At 42.0% G+C, this 24,778-nt stretch overlaps 1 protein-coding gene across 2 annotated transcripts in view; it reads right to left on the bottom strand.

Annotated features, from left to right (window-relative positions):
- Positions 1-24,778, bottom strand: part of SH2B3 (SH2B adaptor protein 3) — a 247,833-nt gene that overhangs the window by 17,106 nt on the left and 205,949 nt on the right. Inside the window, exons 6-8 of one of the 2 annotated variants that reach the window (XM_069754906.1) lie at positions 21,767-21,861; positions 11,228-11,442; positions 1,258-1,429 (exon numbers count right to left, since the gene is read on the bottom strand). In XM_069754906.1, coding sequence (XP_069611007.1) covers positions 1,258-1,429; positions 11,228-11,442; positions 21,767-21,861 — 482 coding nt within the window. Of the gene's footprint in view, positions 1-1,257; positions 1,430-11,227; positions 11,443-21,751; positions 21,862-24,778 lie in introns of both variants that reach the window. The other variant, XM_069754900.1, reaches the window with a different exon arrangement.

Here is a 24,778-nt window from a genome sequence, read left to right as displayed (position 1 = left end):
CTCCTCCTTCATGTAAAATAAGCTCTGGAGGCAGAGTTATCTATCAGGCAGCATCCTCCCTAGTGGCCTGGAAGAGGTCATTTATATAATGTGATAACAGATGATTTCTCAACAACAAGGCATAAGATATGAGGCATACAGGTAGGACTTTTTTTCAGCAGTCTATAACGTGTATGCCCATATTAGTTAAGATAGGTCAAATGTGGTGACAGATTAACTTTAAACTACTGCAAGACTTACATAAAGACTAGCAAGAGAGACACAGAAGCTTTATGAATCTAAGCTGATCAGACATACCACTAAATGTCGTGGTAGATTCCACAAGGCCTCTGAAATTCCCCTATGATATTTGACACCACACTTTAGATTATATAATGTTAACTGTGAGGTGGGGCCTCCATGGATAGCACTTGAACAACTAGATAGGACAACTCAACACCTTGAACTCCTTCTTAGGTTCCTCAAATCATTTATGAACATTTTTTGCATTTTGTCAGAACTTGTTATCCAGCGAAAATAAGCCACTGCCACTTCTAAAGCATATTGTTGCTATGAAGGATTCACTTGGTTAATAATAATAATTAGGTAGGTGACACATGTCAAAGTGAAATCCCATGTTTTTAATGCAAAATATTGCCCAGGGCATCACACTGCAAGCGTTCTTTTTCCATCCTGGTGCCATTTCTTACCCAAGTAGACGATATACATGCACCCAGCCATCCATAGGATGTTAAAGAAAACATGATTCATTAGCCAAGGTGCTGTTTTACCTTTTCCATGGTCTAGTTTTGTTGCCTATGAGCCCAATGTAGGAGGCTTTTGCAGCTTGGAGGAAATCTGCTATTGTGAGGAACTATTGAGTTTATTGGGTATTGACGGTGTTCTCTAACAAGTCCCATAAAAATAACAGACGCAATGCAAAAATGAAGTAATCGAATTAAACCTTTTTTTCCATGGAGCCAGGAATTAAATGTCTACTGTTCCCTGCAGCAGGGTAACAAAACGAATCCGTTTTGGAAGCATTTGTAAATAACACAGGACCGCACATAGACCTCATTCTCCACCTTCATGACGTATATAAAGTCACTCTCTCTCTGTTCCTCTGCCAAAAAGCTACACATGTAGCTGGTGGAAGCATATGGAAACAATGAAACCATTTTACTGAGTGTGGACAGTCATATGAGCCTTGTGTTCTGTACACATTGTGTTGATGAGTTAACAATCTCACATTAATTACAGAGAGGAGCGCACTTTTACCTTGTGAATGAACTGCTGACACTATATAACTAGACAACTTCACGTCTCCGGCAGCTCCACACTCTAGTGGTATTGGGTGCAAACGGAAGTAGTGAAGCATTTCGATTACAGACAGGAAACGGAGGTGTTGGACCCGGCACTGACCTCTTTCTGTCAATGTGAGTCGCAGGTGCTAGAAAAAAATAAGACAATGTTAAAGTCTTCTAGATTGAATAACAGTGTGAAATTACTGAAGGATAAAAATTGTTTGCATGAAAAGTGTCCTATAAAAATATACTAATTGTGTTGAAATAGCAGAGCATAAGAAAATTCCTTAAAGGAGTTGTCCACCCTTGGGGATGATTTATTTGTTTTTCTTACTTGAATGTATGTATTTTTTATTAAAAATTATTTTTGTCATTGGGATTCATTAACCATGTTGCACCATTTTCCAGCTACAGCTTCTATGCTTCACTGTTTTTTGGTGGCTGCAGAATGATCGGAGAATCCTTCGTGTACTTGTTCTGATGGTAAAGTAGGAAATGTTGCAACTATTTTATCTCTTATCTTTTTAGACCAAACGGCAAAACAGTTTTAATCCCCAAATATATGCATTTAAGTAAAAAAAATATGATAGAGAATCCCTTTAATGTTCCTTCCATTACAAAACAGACCTTGAGATTTTACATTTGAAACCATGAGGAGCCATGTCAGTTATCACATGTCAGGATAAGTTTACACACATCGTGTTCCAAATTATTGTGCAAATTTTTCTCTGATTCTCCTAAATGGTAGATGGAAGTGAGTCAGTATAATATTCAAATCATCAACCGTTAGATGATAAATCACATTTTATTGGACAAACCTCCCAATGATAAAAGTATTTTTTTCAAAACTAAAATACTCAGAATGCTCTGTTCCAAATTATTATGCATAACAGAATTTCCAAACATTTTCTAAGTTGAAAGGAACTGAAAATAGTGAATTCTTGAATTTGCAGCATTAAAAGGTAAATTTGCTGAAATCAAATATTTTTTCCATCAAAAATATCTGAACAGGCCTAGCTACATGTAACATAGGACAACTTCTTTGATACACCTTTACATTTCTTGCATGCACTGAACTTGTTGTTTTTTGATTCTGCTTGGATTTCTTTGCGGAATGTCAGAATAGCCTCCCAGAGCTGCAGTTTTCATGTGATCTGCCTCCCACACTCAGATCTTTTGCTTGAAGGATAGTCCAACGGTTCTCAATAGGATTGAAGTCAGGGTAGGATGGTGGCCACACCATGAGTTTCCCTCCTTTTAAGCCCAAAACAGCCAATGACTTGGAGGTATTCCTTGCAGCATGAGATGTTACATTGTCATGCATGAATATGGTTTTGCTACAGATGTCACAGTTCTTGTTTTTGAAGAAAGTAGTCATCCAGAAACTCTATATACTATGCCTTTATTTTCACACCTTCACGGATCCTAAAGGTGCCTACCAGCGCTCAACCCATGACTACGGCCCAATCCATGATTCTACTACCTCATTGCTGACATTGTACCCTTGCTGGGACATGGTGGCCATCCACCAACCATCCACTACTCCATCCAGGGTTGCATAGCACATATGAGTACACAAGACTGTTTTAAAATTAGTCTTCAAGTATGTCTGGGCCCAGTGCAACTGTTTCTGCTTGTGAGCAATGTTTAAGAGTGGGCAAATAGTAGGCTTATATACAAATGCACCAGCAGCTTCTAATAACTGTTTTCTTCTTTATAATGGTCTTCTAGCTTCTGCTCTCTTAATGCGATGAATTTGTATGACAGAAACCTTTGTCGTTAAGCCTTTATCTGCACGAACCTTATGCCTTTATCTGCACAAACTCGTCTATACTTTATATAAACCACAAATCTTTTCATAGTATGATGATCATACCTAATAATGTGGAATATCTTTCTTCAGTAGTTTTCTTTAAATTGCACTCACCTGACAAACTAATTATCACAAGTGTTTGAGATTAATTTCAGTGATACAACGAGCCCTGAGACACGATACCATCCATGAATTTAATTGAAAAACAAAAAAATTACATCTTTATGACACTTAAATCCAATTTGCAAAATATGGATACATCTCGTATACAGTGGTGCTTGAAAGATTGTGAAAGCATATTTTTGCTTATATTTAACCTAAAACTACATCGGATTTCCACATACGTCCTAAAAGTAGGTAAAGAGAAACAAATCAAACAAAAATAGTAGACTTTGTCATTATTTAAATTAGGAAAACGACGCAATATAACATGTCTGTGTGCATCAAATTTATGTGAACTTTTGCTTCCAGCATTTGGTGTGACCTTCTTGTGCAACAGTTACTGCATCTAAATGTTTCTGGTAATTGTTGATTAGTCCTGCACATCAGCGTTTAGAAATTTTAGGCCATTCATCTCTACAAAACATTTTTAACCCTTATGTGGATTTTCTCCTATGAGCTGCTCACCTCAGATCCTTCTACAACATTTCTATAGGATTAGGGTCAGGACTTTGACCTGGCTATTTCAAAACTTTTACTTTATTCTTCTTTAACCATTCTTTTGCAGAACCAATTGTGTTCTTTAGATCGATGTCTTGATGCGTCACCCACGGTCTCTTGAGATTCAGCTCATGGACAGATGTCCTGATGGCAAGCTGTCCTTACCAAGGTGCAGCAAGGCAGCATCAAACCATCATACTATTTACTGTACCGCAACAGATGGTATGAGGCTTTTTATCATAATACAGTGTTTTTCTTTCTCCAACTATAACATTTCTCATTTAAATGAAAAAGTTCTATTTTAGTCTCATTCATCAAAGAAGCATTGTTCCGATATTCAGGTTCCCGGTGATCTTTAGCAAACTGCAGATTACATAAATATTCTTTTTGGAAAGAAGTGGATTTCTCCTTGGAGTCTTGGCACGTGCACCATTGTGGATCAATGTCCTCCTAATGGTGGAACCATAAACAATAATATAAGCTCGTGTGAGAGAGGCCTTTAATTGCTTAGAGATAACCTTGAGTACCTCGGTAACCTCATAGTCTATGAAATGCCTTCCTGTTGGAGTGATCTTTGCTGGTCAGACCCCCCTTTGGAGGGTAATAATGGTCTTGAATTTCCTCTATTTGTACACAATATATCTGATCATACCTTGGTAGAGTACAAACTCTTTAGAGATGGTTTTGTAATCTTTTCCATCCTAATGAACACCATCAACTCTTCTCCTCAGGTCCTCAGAATTCTCTTTTGTTGAGGCCATGATATATATATATATATACACAGTATGCATATGCAGATCTTTATACACTGTGTATACATGTATATATAATGATATCCAGATGTCTTAATAGTGTAGATATACTTTGGATGTGGATATATCTCCTAGGGCTATGATACAGAAAAGAATAATCGGCAATATATTACAACCAACAGAGAGTGAAAACTGAAGAAATCGGTCAATATAGGATGTAGTAAAAAATTATGTAAACTTTATTAATCAAACAATGAAATGAGAAGAAGCGCACATCCAGATAAAACAATGGTGTGAATAAATTTTAAACAGTATGATAAAAAAGAAGCACTGCAGGTTGTATAATAGAATACACATAAAAAAATCAAAGATAATATGGTAACACCAAAATATCATAGACCAGAAAAAATCAATCATCAACTAAGGTTTACATAATTTTTCACTACATCCTATATTGACCTATTACTTTGGGTTTTCTTTCTCTGTTGGTTCTACCAACATGTGTTGTGATCATTAGACTTTGATAGATCCCTGAATTTAAGTAAAACAGGTCAACCACTAACACATGATTGCCATCCCATTGATTGAAAATGCCAAACTCTAATTTTACCTTCAAATTTTCTGCTAATCTTCAAGGTTCAGAGACGTTTGACACTCACAGACATCTCATGTTGGATCATTTTCCTCATTAAAAAATAGCAAAATGTAATAATTTTGACTAACTTGATTTATGAGGTTTTCTTTACATACTTTTTGAACTTGTGTGAACATCTCATGCAGATGGAAGTAAAATGTATGCAGAAATATGGAAAAGTCTAAAGGTTTCACAAACTTTCAAGCACTACTGTGTATTTATGTGTATATGCATACACCTCATAAATGAAATATGCAACTAGAATATATCCTATCTGCTAACAATGTTCAGAAATGTAATTTACAACTGCAATTTGGAATGTAAGAAATAACAGGCTGGAGATGATTCATTGATTTCTACACTTCTCAACAATAAAACTGCAATACCGATAAGCAAACTGACATTGAATTATGGAAATCACAGGATAGATAGACATGTTAATGATATGCAAATTATGAAAAAATTGAATTATTTTTTTAAAACATCTCAATTTATTCAGTATTGAGTATGAGTGCCATACGCAGAAATACACGCACTTGCATGCTTGCAATTAGGTTATCTGAGGAACGTTCTGCCACACTGAATGCAATTGGGTATGCAAACTGTTGTGAATTCCGCTCTTGGGCTCCCTCCGGTGGTTGTAAGTGGCACTTTTGTGAGTTCTGCTCTTGGGCTCCCTCCGGTGGTTTTAAGTGGAATGGCTGCTCCTTGGATTTAGCAGTCTGCAGCTGCTTCCACTGATTGTCTTTCTGCTCGGCTATTTATGCCTGGCTCTTCCCTTCAGCCAGTGCCACTTGTCAATGGTTCCTGGTTGGATTCACATCTTTGCTTGGATTTCCCTGATATCCTGACCAGTTCAGCAAAGATAAGTCCTTGCTTTGCTCTTTTCTGTCCACATGTTGTGGACTTATTCGTTCTGTGCATTCTATGTTTTGTCCAGCTTGTCAGTATGGATTAATTCAGTTAAGCTGGTAGCTCTGGGAAGCAGATTTACCCTCCACACCTTTAGTCAGGTGTGGAGATTATTGTAAACTCTGTGTGGATTTTTGTAGTTTTTAATACTGACCGCACAGTATTCCATCCTGTCCTATCTATCTAGCTAGACTGGCCTCCTGTGCTACATCCTGGTTTCATTCTGTGTATGTCTTTTCCCTCTCCACTCACAGTCATTACTTGTGGGGGGCTATCTATCCTTTGGGGATTTTCTCTGAGGCAAGATAGTTTTCCTGTTTCTATCTTTAGGGGTAGTTAGTTCTCAGGCTGTGACGAGGTGCCTAGGGAGACAGGAGCATCCCATGGCTACTTATAGTGTTGTGTTGAGCTTAGGGACTGCGGTCAGTACAGGTACCACCTCCTTCAGAGCTCGTCCCATGTTGCTCCTAAACCACCAGTTCAAAACAGCAAACAATCAAAATGCACTGCTGGAATCTTCCTGTGCAATTGCCGACAAATTAGATCCCAGATGTACACAATAGGAGACAATTTGGAGACAATGCAGATCATGGTAGCACGTTTAGATCACAAATACTGCTCAGTAGCACAAGCAACATGGATCTTGGCACTGTCATGTTGAAATAAGGTTCCTGGGACACTTTCATGTTTCCTTCCTGAAGGCCTCTTTGTGGCGTTGCCCATGTGGTCTTCAAACCACCAACCAATCTACGGCTATCATTGCGTACAAGATAAAAGCAAGACTCAACACTGAAGAAGACAGACCTCCATTTCAGCCTCCATTGCTGTTTTGCTCTTCAGCATCATAGCCTTTGAGAGCGGTGGCGTGAAGTCAAAGAAATATACATCATGTTGGACATCTGGCTTATAGCACAATGTCGGGCAAACGCCTTCAGGTGGATGGTGTAGACGTTGCTTGATACTTTAGTGACGGAGCCAAGTTTTTGAAATCTGACCAGTGTCACTTTATGTGGTAATAACTCTGGAATACTTAAACAAATCCCAGTGATTTTGAGATTGTTTTTTCGTGACACATTATACTATATGATAATGGTAAATTTTGGTCGATATGTTTTGTGTTTATTTATAAAAAATATCAGTAATTGGAGAAAAATGTTAAAAAATTAGCAATTTTCAAACTTTGAATGATTATCCCTTTAATCCAGATGGCCATACCACAGCAAAACATTAATAAATAACATTTCCCACATGTCTGCTTTATATCAGCACCATTTGTAAAATGTTATTTTATTTTGTTAGCATTTTAGGAGGTTTAAAAATGTAGCAGTAATTTTTCATTTTTTCAAGGAAATTTACAAAATTTATTTTTTTTAGGGACCTATCCATGTTTAAAGTGCTTTTAGTGGTCCTATACATTGGTAAACACCCAAAAGTGATACCATTTTAAAAACAGCACCCCCTGACATATTGAAAACTGCAGTCAGGTAGTTTATTAACCCTTCAGGTGCTTTTCAGGAATTAATGCAAAGTGGCATGACAGAAATGAAAAGTGTATTTTTACCACCTAAATGCCTCTAACTTCTGAACAGGTTACAACAGCCGTTAGACTCTAAGGCCGCTATTTGGTCATGAATTGCCATGGCAAACATCAGGACCATACAATGATGATCTCAGGGTACCGATGGGGATAAAGAGGAAGCCCCCACACTCTGTTAACTATTTATAATGATGTAGTCACTATTGACAGCAGCATCTAAGGGGTTAAACAGATTTGGACGCTGCAAACACTGATCCTGGCTAATGCAGCAAGTTGTCAGCTATAGTGTACAGCCGACAGCAGCCGGATTGTCACCTGTATGGGGATGCTAGTCTCTTATATCCCAGGTCGGTTAAAAGACGTATTGGCTGTCATTAAGGGGTTAACCCATTAACGACCTATGATGTATAGGTATGTTATAGTCTGCCTCCCCCTATTTGATGTGGGCTCCAACGCTGAGCCCACGTTTCCAGAATCACATGACAGCTGATTTCAACAGCTGACATGTGCCCTTAGCACCTGCGGTTGGAATTGCAATAAAACTACGACAACAACATTTAACATTTGATGATAGACACGGCACTTCTCGAGACAAAGGTGCACAAGTAGGATCCAAAACCGTCGGTTACACTGTAAAGACACTTGGCACTCGTATTGATGTATTGAACAGGAAAATATATATTTATTGTAGAAAAATCCAGAGAAAAATGAAGAGACGTTTCGGTGAAAACAAGATCTTCATCAGTTTTCTGAAAGTGGTAAAACTGTATGTTGCAGCATCAGGTGAGAGTTTGCGGTATGCAATGCACAGACTTAAAGCGCAGACTCTCACCTGATGCTGCAACATACAGTTTTACCACTTTCAGAAAACTGATGAAGGTCTTGTTTTGACCGAACGTCTTTTTATTTTTCTCTGGATTTTTCTACAATAAATATATATTTTCCTGTTCAATACATCAATACGAGTGCCAAGTGTCTTTACAGTAGCGGCACTCAACATAGCCCCGCTGGAAGTGCATCCGTCATAAGACCCACATGATCACGGGGCGCCAATGAATTAGCATGACAACCCGCGGTCTGCAGGAGACCCCTGTGGTTGTCATTGCCGGTCTGCTATTAGTGCAGCCAAGGGGCCGGCATTCATAGTAGATGAGTATTTCTGCTACACATAGCATGTGCAGCACAAGCGATCAGACGATTGCAGCTTTATGTCTCCTATGAAGACTATTGAAGCAAGTAAAAAGTAGAAAAAAAATGTTTAAAAAAAAAAATAAAATACAAGTTCAAATCAACCCCCTTTTGCCCCACCTAAAATAAAATAATTATTAAAAATCCCACATATTTGGTATTGCCGAGTTCAGAAATTCTCTATCAAAATATAAAAATATGGTAGTTATTTTGATTGGTAAACGGTGTAATGAGAAAAAAAAATAAAAATGCCAAAATTGCATTTTTTTGGTCGCCGCAACATTGCAATAAAATGCAATAACAGGCGATCAAATCATAAGAAAATGGTATCAATAAAAACATCAGCTCGGTGCGCAAATAATAAGCCCTCACCCAGCCCCAGATTAAGAAAAATGGCGCCATTTCTTTTTTTTTTTTTTACAAACTTTAGATTTTATTTTTACCACTTAAAGGGAATCTGTCACCTAATTTTGGGCCTATAAACTGCGGTCACCGTCATCAGGGGCTTATCTACAGCATTTTGTAATGCTGTAGATAAGCCCCCGAACTAACCAGAAAGATAAGAAAAACAAGTTAGATCATACTCACCCAGGGGCGGTCCCGGTGCAGTCCAGTCCGATGGGCGTCGCGGTCCGGGTCCGGCGCCTCCCATCTTCATGCAATGACGTCCTCTTCTTTGCTTCCTGTCACGGCTCCGGCGCAGGCGTCCTTTATCTGCCCTGTTGCGGGCAGAGCAAAGTACTGCAGTGCCTCTCTGACCTTTCCCGGCACCTGCGCACTGCAATACTTTGCTCTGCCCTCAACAGGGCAGATAAAGTACGCCTGCGCAGGAGCCACAGCAGGAAGCAAAGAAGAGGACGTCATCGTATGAAGATGGGAGGCGCTGGACCCGGACCGCGACTCCCATCGGACCCGGACTGCACCAGGACCACCCCTGGGTGAGTATAATCTAACTTGTTTTTCTTATCTTTCAGGTTACATCAGGGGCTTATCTACAGCATTACAGAATTCTGTAGATAAGCCCCTGATGGCGGTGGCCGCAGTTTATAGGCCCAAAATTAGGTGACAGATTCCCTTTAAATAAAAAATAACCTATACATGTATGTTTGGTATCTACGAACCTGTAATGACATGGAGAATCATAATGGCAGGTCAGTTTTAGCATTTAGTGAACATGGTAAAAAAAAAAAAAAACAGTTGTAGAATTGCACTTTCTTTGCATTTACACTGCACTTGGAATTCTTTCCGGCTTTTCAGTACACTATATGGTAAAATCAATGGTGTCGTTCAAAACTACAACTCGTCCCACAAAAAACAAGCACTCACATGGCTAAATTGATGGAAAAATAAAAACGTTATGGCTCTGGGACGAAGGGAAGCAAAAAATGAAAATGCAAAAATGGAAAATCCAAAGATGGCGAAGGGGTTAAGCTCGTTATGTGATGACTAATTTCACTTGCAGTACAAAATGGATCATGTGGCATTCTTCAAATCTGATAAGACCATTTGGGTAATGACATTAAGAAGCCTTCACGAGCGAACATCACATCAGTCCTATTTCCATGATTATAGTGTTGGGTGACATACCTTACGGTAATTAGACCCATCTAGTCTCAGATGAACTAACAGGTCTGCATTATATGGATTTGATCTTGGAACCAATTGTATGGCCATTCCTCCAACGTGCCCCAGGTACTGTTTTTCAATACAACGACCTCAGACCGCGTGTTGCTTGTGCTACTGTGAGCAGCCTAAACTTACTATCATATAAAGGCACAGATGATTGGCCTCGGGGAGACCAAAACATCCAACACTGCGGAGACACCATCACGTGTTTCTCAACGCAGTGATTCCAGAACACTGCCCCCATCCCTGTTCCTTCCTGGGGAAAGGCCTGGCTATTCACTGCTTGCGTCGAGAAACATGTGATGGTGTCTCCGCAGCTTCTTTACATAAACTTACTATCATGGCCTACAGCATCTCTGAACTTGTCTCCCATCGAGCACATCTGTGATATCATTAGTCGTCATTGCAAAGGTAGCAGCCAGCAGTGGATCTTGATGATTTGCATACCCAAGTGCATTTAGCTTTAGAGATGAGTGGATTGATTTGTGGTACTCTGGTCCAGGTCACTGGTACCTGGCCACTAGACGGGAGTCCCGTGAATCGATCTGCTCATCTCTAACATGGAAGAACATTCATCATACAACCATTAATCACCTCACTGATGGCATGCTAAGGTGTGTAAGTTTGTGTATTTCTTTGTGTGGCGCTCATACTCGATAATCAACAAATCGAGATGTTTTGAAAGATTTGTATCAATTTTTTTATCATTTCATTATCATTGACATGTTTATCGATCCTGTGATTTCCATAATTACACAACTTCAGTTGCCGTGTGTTAAGTTTATTAGATCTGTATGAACAAAGTCTTGCAGATGTCTTTACCTTAGCTCTGCCTTGAAAATTAAATGTGAGGACATATTCCCCTCTGCGGGTTTCACTTTGTCTCACAAGGAAGACTCCATGTCCCTCAAATCCCTGGGATTGAACGAGCTGTGCTGCTTTGACCCGAGAGATAGGTCCATGGAACCACGGATATGGTGATAAAAAATGGTCAGTTTTGTGGCAGCACTGCTCTGGAGGCACAAAGACGGCAGCACCTGAGAAGAATGAATATTGTAACACATTAAGGATTAGAATAAAAGCATAACAAAAACCCATAGAAACTAGTGATGAGCCAGTATACTCGTTGCTCGGGTTTTCCCGAGCACGCTCCGGTGATCTCCGAGGAATTGTTAGCGCTCGGAGATTTAGTTTTGTCGCCTCAGCTGCATGATTTATGGCTGCTGGACAGCCTGAACACATGTGGGAATTCCCTAACAAACAGGCAACCCCCGTATGCATTCAGCCTGTCTAGCAGCCATAAATCATGCAGCTGTGGCAACAAAAACTAAATCTCCGAGCACTAACAAATACTCGGAGATCACCCGAGCATGCTCTGGAAAACCCGAGCAACGAGTATACTCGCTCATCACTAATAGAAACCCATAGCAAAGAAGGATGGGCTCCCACCACCTAATGACAGGAAGCTGAAGCAGCAGCATAAGGAATAATTAAAGGGATTAATAACAGAGCCATACATCAGACAACCAACTTGGCAGTTCTAGATAACATGCACCCACCTGAGTGGGCTTTCTCATAATCTTGCCCCACATCAGCTACTGGGGCTATAGATATGCCCATGGTTTGTAAAATATCTATTAGAATAAAAGTGCTGACTATCCTTCATGCCAAAAAAACAAGGAATTATGTTATGTAGGAACCCCTAAAATACATGAAAGACCCGTCCTGGCTCCATAAGAAGTTTGAATGTGTTTGCTTAGCGGCAAAATCTCAAAAACAATTAAGGTACGTTATCTCCTTTAAATCAGTTAAAATTCTGCATTGATTGCATTTTTGTAAAAATTATGCATTCCTTTCCAGGAGCTCATGACTTAAAGGGGTTGTCCGATCTAAAGGGAAAAGTCTGCGGTCACTGTGTGACTGCAGACTTGTGAATCAGAAGATTTGCCATTGCCCGCCCAGGGTACGGTAGTCAAGTACGCAATATTCATACTCCCTGGCAGAACCCGTCTGGTAGGCACTGCCTCACATCTAAAGTGTATTGAGTGACACTGCGCCTACTAGACAGGTTCTGCCAAGGAGTAAGAATATTGTATACTTGACCTCCGTCCACGGGAAGACAACAGCTAATCTTTTCGGTGCCCAATGCCTGCTCTGGACGGATTCACAAGTCTGAAATTACACTGAGAGACTGCAGACTTTTCATTTTAGACCTGACAACCCTTTTAATGAGGTACATACTGCATGATAATTACTCAAATTCTCTCTCTAAAAAAAAAGACAAAGTTGCCTTAGGTGATATAAATCCGACTAACATAAGACCCACAAAAGAATCAAAATTAACTTTTATAAAGTAGATTTAAAAAGACTAACACACAAAACAAACACACCACACGAGCAACAACAAGCCGTACACGCTATGTAACCCTATAGATACAATGCCTATCCTGATGCCTGGCTAACCTTATTTATCCAGCTATCAGAGATAAGGCCAAAAGATAAATCAAATTTATCTCATCTCCTGATGATACTACCCTGTGGTGAAACCCGCATTGAGGTCATGATGTCTCTATCTGGATAAGTACCATCTTTATGTTTCCCGACTGTCTCATGCACTGTTATGGCTGAATACCTTATGCAATTTGGTTTATCTTCTGGCCTTATCTCTGATGGCTGGATAAATAAGGTAATTACATCACCATGGTCTACTAGGTTCCCTTTTGCACATCCTAGCTGCAGTGATCAGATTCTGTTTTGCATTAGTACACCCTTGACAGGTCTGCATATTTTCCCTGCAGTCTAGCTGATTTGTAAGATTTCTTCTCTACCAATAGATCTACAGCGTTTCCAAGGGACAGCTACTGAGGAGCAGGGGAGCCAAATCCGCTGACAAGTAGGGTGCCAACCTCCGCTGTCTAGGCAGGTGCTCAGCTATCAGGAGACAGTCGAGGGTCACATTCTCGTGTCTCTTTTTATAAATTTGTTGTATCGGTTCATATCATTATTATGGGTCTAGGTATACCATTTTATTTCTTATTTAATGCATATTTGCTGTTTACCTAGTGGGCCAGCCAGTTTGGCACCCACAACTGATCGGTTGTGTTTGTTGGCTGTCATCACTCATATAGGGCTGCTCCGGGCAGTAAGGGACAGCTGCCGATGAGCGGAGATGCCTATTCCATTCTGAAGCTGCTCAGGTGCCAATCTCCGCTAGTAGGCAGGCACCAGGATAAGCATTGTCTCTATAGGGTTACATAACGTGCACCCTTGGTTTGGCTCGTGTGGTGTGTTTGTTTTGTGTTAGTATTTTTTCTTTCTTTTTTTTTTAATCTCAAATAGTTTTTTATTAAGAATAAAATTTCAATAAAACATTTGACATTAATACATGTATTTTCCAATTTTCCCCAACATTAACCCCCCCTTACCCACCCCTCCTTCCCATTTAGACAGCTCATGCTCTTCACTTAACATGTCTTGTAACATTATATACATTATCATTATGTAATGTCTTCCATTATGGACATATAGACCATTATCGTGTAGGCGATACCACCTCAGGCCTGCCTTCCCTCAACCTCCTCCTAACCCAGTGCCAACCAAGGCGTCCACAATTTGTCAAACAAGACCATTTTCCCTTGTTTCTGATACACTCCCTTTTCCAGGGCAATGACTTGCCCCACATATTTAATGTATTCACCCCTAGAGGGAGGCTCCTCTTTAATCCAGTTTCTTGCTGTGACCTTCCGAGCCATGTATAATAATCTAGCGATAGCTATTTTCAACTTGTTATCCACAACTATCTCCTCTACATAACACGCACACCACTGGGTCCCTTGGAATTACACATCTGTACGCCCCTTCTATCTGAGAACCACTAACTAAAAAGCAGTCAATCTCGGACACGTCCACAGCATGTGGAACATTCCCGCATTATCATTCCTACATCTAGGGTATTCCGAATCAGATCTCAACCCAGCTTTGTATAGGACATCCGGAGATCTATACACTCTGTGTATAACGTAAAGCTGGTAAAGTCTATATGGCTCATTCAATGATAGTTTTGGTATCCATTCTAATACAGATTCCCACGTTTCATCCTCTAAGTGACCCAACTCTCTTTCCCATTTAGCCCTCGCGCCAATTGTATATCCCAATGAGTGAGTATGAAGTAAGTCCTTGTACAGAGAGGAAATAACGCCCCTCGTTGTCCCCATTCCACAGATGTATTCCAATACTAAGTCACTTTGGATTTTGAGACAATCCCCCTCATTCTGACCCACAAACGCATGTTGGACTTGTGCATATTGATACCCCTTAGATGTGTTAAGATCATACTCCGACTGCAGCTGGGAAAAGGGTTTCAGCTCCCGCCGCTCCAGAATCTGATAGACATATCGAATTCCCTTAGCTTGCCATTCTGATATTCATCCCATTGCCAAAAACTCCGGTAGATTATTATTAAACCACAGCGGAGAGAACCTGGTAAGACAGGTAACCCCACGAATTTGTTTAACTCTCCCCCATATTTTATAAATCAGAAACAATGTTGGATACATTTTCCCAAGCATCCACAGGGAACCATCTTCTAAACACTGAACCGCCGGACTTCTTTTTGTCACCCTTTCTATCAAGAGTTGTACCCCATTGGCAGACGTCCCATGCTCCCAGCCCTTTAAATGCTGACATTGGGCTGCTAAAAAGTATATTTCTGGATTAGGCAAAGCCAAACCTCCAGCGTCCTTAGGGCGTTGAAGCGTCTCCAACCTGATTCGTGGGTTCTGTTTCCCCCACACCAAACGTCTAAATAATGAGTTAATCAGTTTGAATTTCCCGCGTTGTATCCAGATAGGTGAGTTATGGAGAACATACAGTATCTTAGGCATCAGAATCATCTTAATAAGATTATCTCGACCTACAACAGACAAATGCAATCTAGACCAAGCCCCAACCTTTACCTTAAAGCTGGAGTCACACATAACGATATTGTTAACGATATCGTTGCAACGTCACGCTTTTGGTGACGTAGCAACGATCCCGCTAACGATCTCGTTATGTGTGACAGCGACCAACGATCAGGCCCCTGCTGGGAGATCGTTGGTCGTTGGGGAATGATCAGGACCATTTTTTGGTCGCTGATCACCCGCTGTCATCGCTGGATCGGCGTGTGTGACGCCGATCCAGCGATGTGTTCACTTGTAACCAGGGTAAATATCGGGTTACTAAGCGCAAGGCCGCGCTTAGTAACCCGATATTTACCCTGGTTACCATTGTAAAAGTTAAAAAAAAAAAAAAAAAACAGTACATACTCACATTCTGATGTCTGTCACGTCCCCCGGCGTCCACAGGTTTAAAACTGCTTTCAGCAGGAGAGCTGCTAATGCACGCGCTCCGGCCGAGAGTTTCCCTGCACTGACTGTGTCAGCGCCGGCCGTAAAGCAGAGCACAGCGGTGACATCAGAGCTGTTACTGCTGGCGCTGACACAGTCAGTGCAGGGAAACTCTCGGCAGCAGCGCGTGCATTAGCAGTGCTCTTGCCGAAAGCAGTTTTAACCCTGTGGACGCCAGCGGGGGACGTGACAGACATCAGAATCTGAGTATGTACTGTTTTTTTTTTTTTACTTTTACAATGGTAACCAGGGTAAATATCGGGTTACTAAGCGCGGCCCTGCACTTAGTAAACCGATGTTTACCCTGGTTACCCGGGTACTGCAGGGGGACTTCGGCATCGTTGAAGACAGTTTCAACGATGCCGAAGTCGTTCCCCTGATCGTTGGTCGCTGGAGAGAGCTGTCTGTGTGACAGCTCCCCAGCGACCACACAACGACTTACCAACGATCACGGCCAGGTCGTATCGCTGGTCGTGATCGTTGGTAAGTCGTTTAGTGTGACTAAAGCTTAAGAGTTCCCAACACTGGCGTCAGATTCTTATGCAAATAATTCGTAATCGGTAAAGAGATTTGTATTCCCAAATATTTGAATTGGTCTGCTATTTTAAGTCTGCCCCCTTCCGTGGAATCTCCCAGCTCATCCCTTACATCATTCTCTCTGAGTAGAGTTGATTAATTCCAATTTATCTTTAGCCCCGACAAAGCACCAAATCCCTCAATGAGCCGAATAGCATTGCTCAATGAGTCATGTGGGTCCCTCAAGAACAGTAGTATATCGTCCACGTAAAGCGCTATCTTCTCTTCTATCGACCCATATTTAAACCCAGAGACATCGGCAGACTGTCGAATTTTGGCGGCCAACGGCTCCACGGCCAAAGCAAGCAAAAGAGGGGAGAGCGGACACCCCTGTCTCACCCTCTATTTAGCTCTACCGTATGAGAAAGCTCCCCATTCACTCTCACTGTAGCTGATGGTTGCGCATACAACAACTGAACCCAAGACACAAATTGTGGACCAAAGCCAAAACAGTGCAATACCTGCCACAAGTACCCCCATTCCATGCTATCAAATGCCTTATGGGCGTCAAAGGAAGCAATAACTCTACGATCGCAGTTATCGGGCCCTAGTTGTAAATTAATAAAAAGCCTTCTTAGATTAACTGCCGTAGACCTGTCAGGCATAAAGCCAGACTGATCTGGATGTATTAACTTAGAAATCACACCCGTCACTCGGGTCGCCAACACCCCGGCCAGAAGATTAACGTCCGTAGTGAGCAAAGAGATCGGGCGATGCGATTTAGGCAGTTGTAGATCTTTATCCTCCTTCGGGATTACAACTATTATGGCCTCCCTCATGGGGCAGGCAGGATTCCCCTATTTTTAGCCTCCTCTAAGACTACTCTTAGTCTGGACAGCAATACTCCCTCCATCTCTTTATAAATTTCGGCTGGTAGTCCATCTGCACCTGGCGCCTTGCCCCTTGCCATTGCCCTTAATGCGCGGCTTAGTTCTTCGTCTGTAATAGGCCCCTCAAAACTTTCCCTATCCTCCTCAATCAGGCGTTAGTATCTTTAAATGCACTTAATAAAAGTTAATTTTTATTCTTTTGGAGTCTTCTCATGTTAGCCACTTTATACCGCACCCTTTAAACTATTATTATAAGCTAGATGGTGGCCCGATTCAAACGCATCAGTTACTCTAGAATATGTATGACAGAACTTGTTCAGTAAACGTAACATAGCATACAACAGCCCACGTAGCATATAGCACAGCCCATGTAGGATATAGCACAGCCACGTAGCATATAACACAGCCCACGTAGCATATAGCACAGCCACGTAGCATATAACACAGCCCACGTAGCATATAGCACAGCCACGTAGTATATAACACAGCCACATAGCATATAGCACAGCCACGTAGCATATAACAGCCCACATAGTATATAGCACAGCCACGTAGTACATAACAGCCACATAGTATATAGCACAGCCACGTAGCATATAACACAGCCCACATAGCATATAGCACAGCCACGTAGTATATAACACAGCCAAGTAGTATATAGCACAGCCACGTAGCATATAACACAACCACACAGCATATAGCACAGCCACGTAGCATATAACAGCCCACGTAGTATATAGCACAGCCACATACTATATAACACAGCCACGTAGTATATAGCACAGCCATGTAGTATATAGCACAGCCATGTAGTATATAGCACAGCCACGTAGCATATAGCACAGCCACGTAGTATATAACACAGCCCATTTAGCATAGCACAGCCACGTAGCATATTACAGCCCACCTAGTATATAGCACAGCCACATAGTATATAACACAGCCACGTAGTATATAGCACAACCACGTAGTATATAACACAGCCACGTAGTATATAGCACAGCCACGTAGCATATAACACAACCACATAGCACAGCCACGTAGCATATAACAGCCCACGTAGTAAATAGCACAGCCACGAAGCATATAACACAGCCCATGTAGCATATAGCACAGCCACGTAGCATATAGCACAGCCACATAGTATATAGCACAGCCACATAGTATATAGCACAGCCACGTAGCATATAGCAGCCACGTAGTATATAGCAGTCCACGTAGCATATAGCACAGCCACATAGTATATAGCACAGCCACATAGCATATAGCACAACAACGTAGTATATAACACAGCCCATGTAGCATAGCACAGCCACGTAGCATATAGCACAGCCACATAGCATATAGCACAGCCACATAGCATATAACAGCCCACGTAGTATATAGCACAGCCACGGAGCATATAACATAGCCCACGTAGCATAGAGCACAGCCATGTAGTATCTAACACAGCCCACGTAGCATATAACAGAGCCACGTAGTATATAGCAGTCCACGTAGTATATTACACAGCCTACATAGTATATAGCACAGTGCACGTAGTATATAGCACACTCCACATAGTATATAGTACAGTCCACGTAGTATATAGCACAGGCATAGCCCACGTAGTGTATAGCGGCCACGTAATATATAGCAGCCACGTAGTATATAGCAGTCCACGTAGTATATAGTACAGTCCACGTAGTATATAGCACAATCCATGTAGTATATAGCACAGTGTACGTAGTATATAGCACAGCCACGTAGTATATAGCACAGTCACATAGTATAGAACACAGGAACAGCCCACGTAGTGTATAGCACAGCCACATGGTATATAGCAGCCACGTAGTATATAACACAGCCCATGTAGTATATAGCACAGCCCATGTAGTATATAGCAGTGTGGGCACCATAGTCCTGTTAAAAAATTAATTAAAATAAAAAAAAGTTATATACTCACCTTCCGGCGGCCCCCGGATCCAGCCCAGGAGTTAGCGATGCTCTCGCCAGACCGTTCCCAGTGATGCTTTGCGGCAATAACCCGTGATGACATAGCGGTCTCGCGTGACCCTATGTCATCTGCGGTCATTTCGCAAAGCATTACTGGAAACGGAGCTGCCAAGAGGATTGCGAGGATGGGGAAGGCTTAGGGGGCCACCGGAAGGTGAGAATAGCACGATTTTTTGTTTTTTTTTAAATTATTTTTAACATTATATCTTTTTACTATTGATGCTGCATAGCCGGGCCGGGCGCGACCAATCAGCGATGCGGGATTTCCGTTACAGACAGAAGGAAATGGACCTTAGACAATTATATATATAGATGATATAAATAAGCTCATAAATGCCATATGCATGGGGCAATAATGCTGTGCAGAGCTGTGGATTACATAAATTGGTCGATGATTGTTGGGTACTGTACACTAAAGTACGATATATGTAGCATAATTACTCCGTTATGTTCCATAATACTAGCAAGTCCTATTGATAGTTGATATGGGTGAAGGAGAGCAAAACCGGCACCAACATCAAATGTTGCTATACAAGTTACCTGCACAGTCAAATGGATCAGCACCTGTATGTAGCAAGGACAGGGCGCTCACCAGGGAGAAAACACATGATAGTTCATGAAAAGAGAAAAAGGAGGTGGCGCTCACCGTTCTTGTGAACAGACTCTTTAAAAACATGGAGCTGGGGAGAAGTGTGGAGAGCATGATGAACGAATGATGGCCGTTTCACGCTGATTGTGTTTCAGGACCCGTTGAACAATCAGAGCCCTTCATCCTGCTCTCCACACTTCTCCCCAGCTCCATGTTTTTAAAGAGTCTGTTAACAAGAACGGTGAGCGCCACCTCCTTTTTCTCTTTTCATGAACTATTGGCAGCCGAGCCTGCTGCAAAATTTTTTTTACTTGGCCATTAGAACATGCCATTAAAGGGAATCTATCAGCAGGTTTTTTCTACCCCATCTGTAAGCAGTATAATGTAGGGGCAGAGACTCTGATTCCAACAATGTATCACCCACTGAGCTGCTTGCTGTCATTTTGATAAAATCACAGTTTGATGAAGAACTACAACTTCCAAATATTTCCCTTTTGTAGATAATCATTTTAACACATTTAGGCCGGGGTCAGACGAGCGTATGGCATCCGATGTGAGAGCATTGGAAGCGATATACTAATGACCCTCGGCTCCTGCTCTGCTGCGAGCGGGAGCCGATGTCATGCGTCTGTGCTCTGAGCCTGTTGCACAGAGCGGAGCGGAGCACAGCTGCGGAGGAGGCGGAGAAGGCGGAGAAATGAATTTCTCCATCTCCTCCACTGCTGGGGTCAGCGTATAATGCACATCATTCGGATGAAATCTGAGTGGTGTGCGCTGTCTCACTCGCACCTATAGGCTTATATGGGTGCGAGTGAGCCGAGACTTGGCCGAGTGTCAGTGACAATTGCAGCATGTTGTAAACGGCCGAGATAAAAAACGCTGATGTGAGCTGCACCATAGATGAATACTGGTCCGAGGGCTATGCAATGTTTTATTCATCGATAGTGTGACCCCGGCCTTAAAGTCATTCTAGTATTAGAGAATTTGCATGTCATGTCTAAAGATCTAGTACATTTTCTTGTTCTGTGAGGTCTCACAGATCACTGGTTGTTTCACATCAGCTGAATGAAGATTGAAAGTGAATGTGAGCTAGAAATTAATTTCATGCCCAGTTGCAGGCTTAGATGCTATACATTATCACCTAAATTTGAGCATTTTGAGGCAACTAAACTAACTAAAGGAAGGAACTAGAGAAACTACAAGGAGAATGGACCAAAAAACAACCAAAACACCCTCCCCCTCCCAAATCCCGCATAAAAACAGAGGAAATAAGTAAAAATACCAAACAGTGGTTAAAATAATCTACCTTGTACCCATTCCCTTCACAGTTCATTTAGGCCTCATTCAGACATCCGTGTTTCACATACCGTATGTATGCCACCCATGTTTTTCACGGCTATAACACGTACAGTGGTCAGAATCTAGTTGCCCAGATGCCGGATAGATGTGCGTCCATTCTCCACCATTGTTATATACTAGTAGCGCTGGCTTCTACGTGGATCTGCCCGTATTACTAGAGGGTGAGCTGATTGCCTTTTTTTTCTAACTATTGATAAACTATACTACTGTTCACATGTCCATTTGTTTTTTGCAGAGTGATTGAAAAAAAACAGGAGACTTCCATTTTTTATTCAATTTGTGGATCAAAGTAGCCCACTCAAATTATGGGGTCTGGGGATAAAAAAGCAGATAGCACTTATCGGTAGGTCGCCCAAGTGCTGGCCCTTTTTTCTTCTTAGTGGGTAGGAGAAACTCGGACAAGTTTTCATTTTTGCATACGTGAACAATACAAGCCACACTGATGGTTAAAACAGACACATGGACCAAAAAATAATGAAAATCCAGCACAATGAAGAAACACTTTTTTTTTTTCTCAGACACAAGTAAATAGATAAAAAAACAGATGTCTGAATCAGGCCTTGGTGGAATCTATCTAGGTAATGATATTGAAATTGGACATGTTACTCACACGGCAAGAACAAACCTTGGTTAATGGAATCAGTGCTGCCACTGTGGGGATTCTGTGGAGCTGGATCTGAAGGAGAAGACACCTGCATCTCTACATCAACCTCCTCTGTCCTAAAATAAAAAAGGAGGATTTAGCATTTAAAGACATCAAGTATTGTTAACATTGTTCTATTCGTCTGAATGGGTTGGTTGCTTCAATGGAAAATGCAAGTATTTCTGCAAGTCCAATTCAGAGGAATGAGATATTCCGAGAGATTATCGCAACTAGTCTGCTGCATGTGATTATACCCTAAGGCCACGTTTATGTGTTCCTAATTTCGGCACCATTTAGCCCAGAAATCCTGACAACAACCACTGACAAGCTGCCAGAAATACAGTTGAATGGAGTATTTTACAGCCTTTACACACACACTCTCAGGTCAGAGGGCCATATATGCTCTCATCCAGGAGAATCGGGCCAATTAGCCAATTATGCAAATCACACGCTGATCAACCTCTGATTACAGTCTGATCAAGGTGCCAGCATAGCGTGCCACAATTCTCTCAGATGAGAGTACCAGAACACACTGTGAGGGGAAGATGGAGGTGATAGACACCTTTCCATTAGAAACCCCAGGGTTGATGGCAGCTGTGGTTTTTGACAAATCAGTTGTCATCAACCCCAACTACCATTAACTCAATTGCCACTGCACCAGGGCAATCAGGAAGAGTCGGGCAAAGCACCAGAATTATTGGCGCATCTAATTTAAGGTGCCAGTTCTTGGGTGGCTGAGGGCGTATTTTTAAGGTACTGTCACACTAGACGATATCGCTAGCGATCCATGACGTTGCAGCGTCCTCGCTAGCGATATCGTCCAGTGTGACAGGCAGCAGCGATCAGGCCCCTGCTGTGACATCGCTGGTCGGGGAAGAAAGTCCAGAACTTTATTTCGTCGCTGGACTCCCCGTAGACATCGCTGAATCAGCGTGTGTGACACTGATTCAGCGATGTCTTTGCTGGTAACCAGGGTAAACATCGGGTAACTAAGCGCAGGGCCGCGCTTAGTAACCCGATGTTTACCCTGGTTACCATCCTAAAATTAAAAAAACAAACACTACATACTTACCTACCGCTCTCTGTCCTCCAGCGCTGTGCTCTGCACTCCTCCTGCTCTGGCTGTGAGCGTCGGTCAGCCGGAAAGCAGAGCGGTGACGTCACCGCTCTGCTTTCTGGCTGCCCGGCGCTCACAGCCAGACCAGAGAAGCAGAGCGCCGAGGACAGACAGCGGAAGGTAAGTATGTAGCGTTTGTTTTTTTACTTTTTAGGATGGTAACCAGGGTAAACATCGGGTTACTAAGCGCGGCCCTGCGCTTAGTTACCCGATGTTTACCCTGGTTACCGGGGACCTCGGGATCGTTGGTCGCTGGAGAGCTGTCTGTGTGACAGCTCTCCAGCGACCAAACAGCGACGCTGCAGCGATCCGGATCGTTGTCGGTATCGCTGCAGCGTCGCTATGTGTGACGGTACCTTTAGGCTGGGAAGGGCCAAATAACCAATACCTGATAATATAAGCCCACATCTGTCTGCTATACCTTTGCTGGTTATCAAAAATAGGGGGAGCCCCACTTCATTTTTTTCTCATTTACTTATTAAGTTAATACATGTACAGCAAACTACACACGCACGGCACTAATTACATATCTCACAGATATCTATCTAGCTACCTCATATGTATCTATCTATATATTTGCACATCTAATCTAACATACCAAAGAGAGACAAAAATGCATGTGTCGAAAACACATGCGTCAAAAACGCTAGAAAAAAAACGCAACTGAGCTGAGGTGAGGAAATTGAGCTGCGTGAAAGCCTGAATAAACATTGATTATGGGAACGCACTCATAATAGCAGGGGTTTTCCACTAATTTGAAAGGGCTGTTCAAATTTTCTGTCTTCAGGAGCACACCTCTCCTATGCCTCACAGCTTCCTGTTTGCCAGGGGGCAGTGCCCTCCTGAAGATTAGCAGTTCAGACAGAGTGTCTGCAGGCTTTTCTTGCGAGACTGGAGTACCCCTTTAAGTTAGGCTCTGACTATAAGCCAGTAATCCTATACCTACACTTGCAGACCATTACATTGATAATTGAATTTCCACTTTTAAATGGGGTGCTGAACTATTTTACGTTGCTAAGTGAACAATATCAGATCAGTGGGGTACTAACATCCAGAACCCCTAACTGATCAGCTGCCACCAGCTCCATGTGAACAGTATATGGAGAGGAACTCGACAGCTCTGTCCCAATGTTTAGGTGCCAGTGTTGGGTATTCAAATGGCTAGTCGCTGATCTGCAGTACCAGGCAGTGGCCAATAAATGGTATGATGGTCCTGTGATGTCCTGCTCCACACACTGCTCACATCCGCCTCTGCTGATAGCGGGTGAGTGGTTAGTAGTGCTGGGCGTAAGTCCCCCACTTATCTGGTAATGATGTCCTATCCTTAAGATAGATCATCAGTTTAAGGCTGCCGTCACACTATCAGTATTTGGTCAGTATTTTACATCAGTATTTGTAAGCCAAAACCAGGAGTGGAACAATTAGAGGAAAAGTATAATAGAAACATATGCATCACTTCTGCATTTATCACCCACTCCTGGTTTTGGCTTACAAATACTGATGTAAAATACTGACCAAATTCTGCTAGTGTGACGGCAGCCTAATCGTAGTGGACTACCCACTTAAGGAATGAGATTTAATAAGCCCTGCAATGGTCTTCATAAATTGATGCATGGTCACTGATTCTTCGTTTATAGACAGAATTTGGAAAACTCAATAAATCAAGATAAGCAATATGTCAGCAGAAACCTTATTGCAAGAAGATATAAACTGAAGTCAAGTAACACTGTTGAAATTTGCAATTGGCAACAAAAGATGCCACAAGGCAACTAACTCGTTCTCAAAGCCAAATCTGCCAGGGTTGGAAAAGCGTTTTTGGCTTATGGAGCTGCAATTGTGGCCTCTATGATGGCTAACGAGATTGTTTTTGAGCTGGT

Source organism: Ranitomeya imitator, chromosome 1, assembly GCF_032444005.1.
Source record: "Ranitomeya imitator isolate aRanImi1 chromosome 1, aRanImi1.pri, whole genome shotgun sequence".
Classification (NCBI taxonomy): Eukaryota; Metazoa; Chordata; class Amphibia; order Anura; family Dendrobatidae; genus Ranitomeya; species Ranitomeya imitator.
This window is presented reverse-complemented; position numbering and strand designations above follow the sequence as displayed.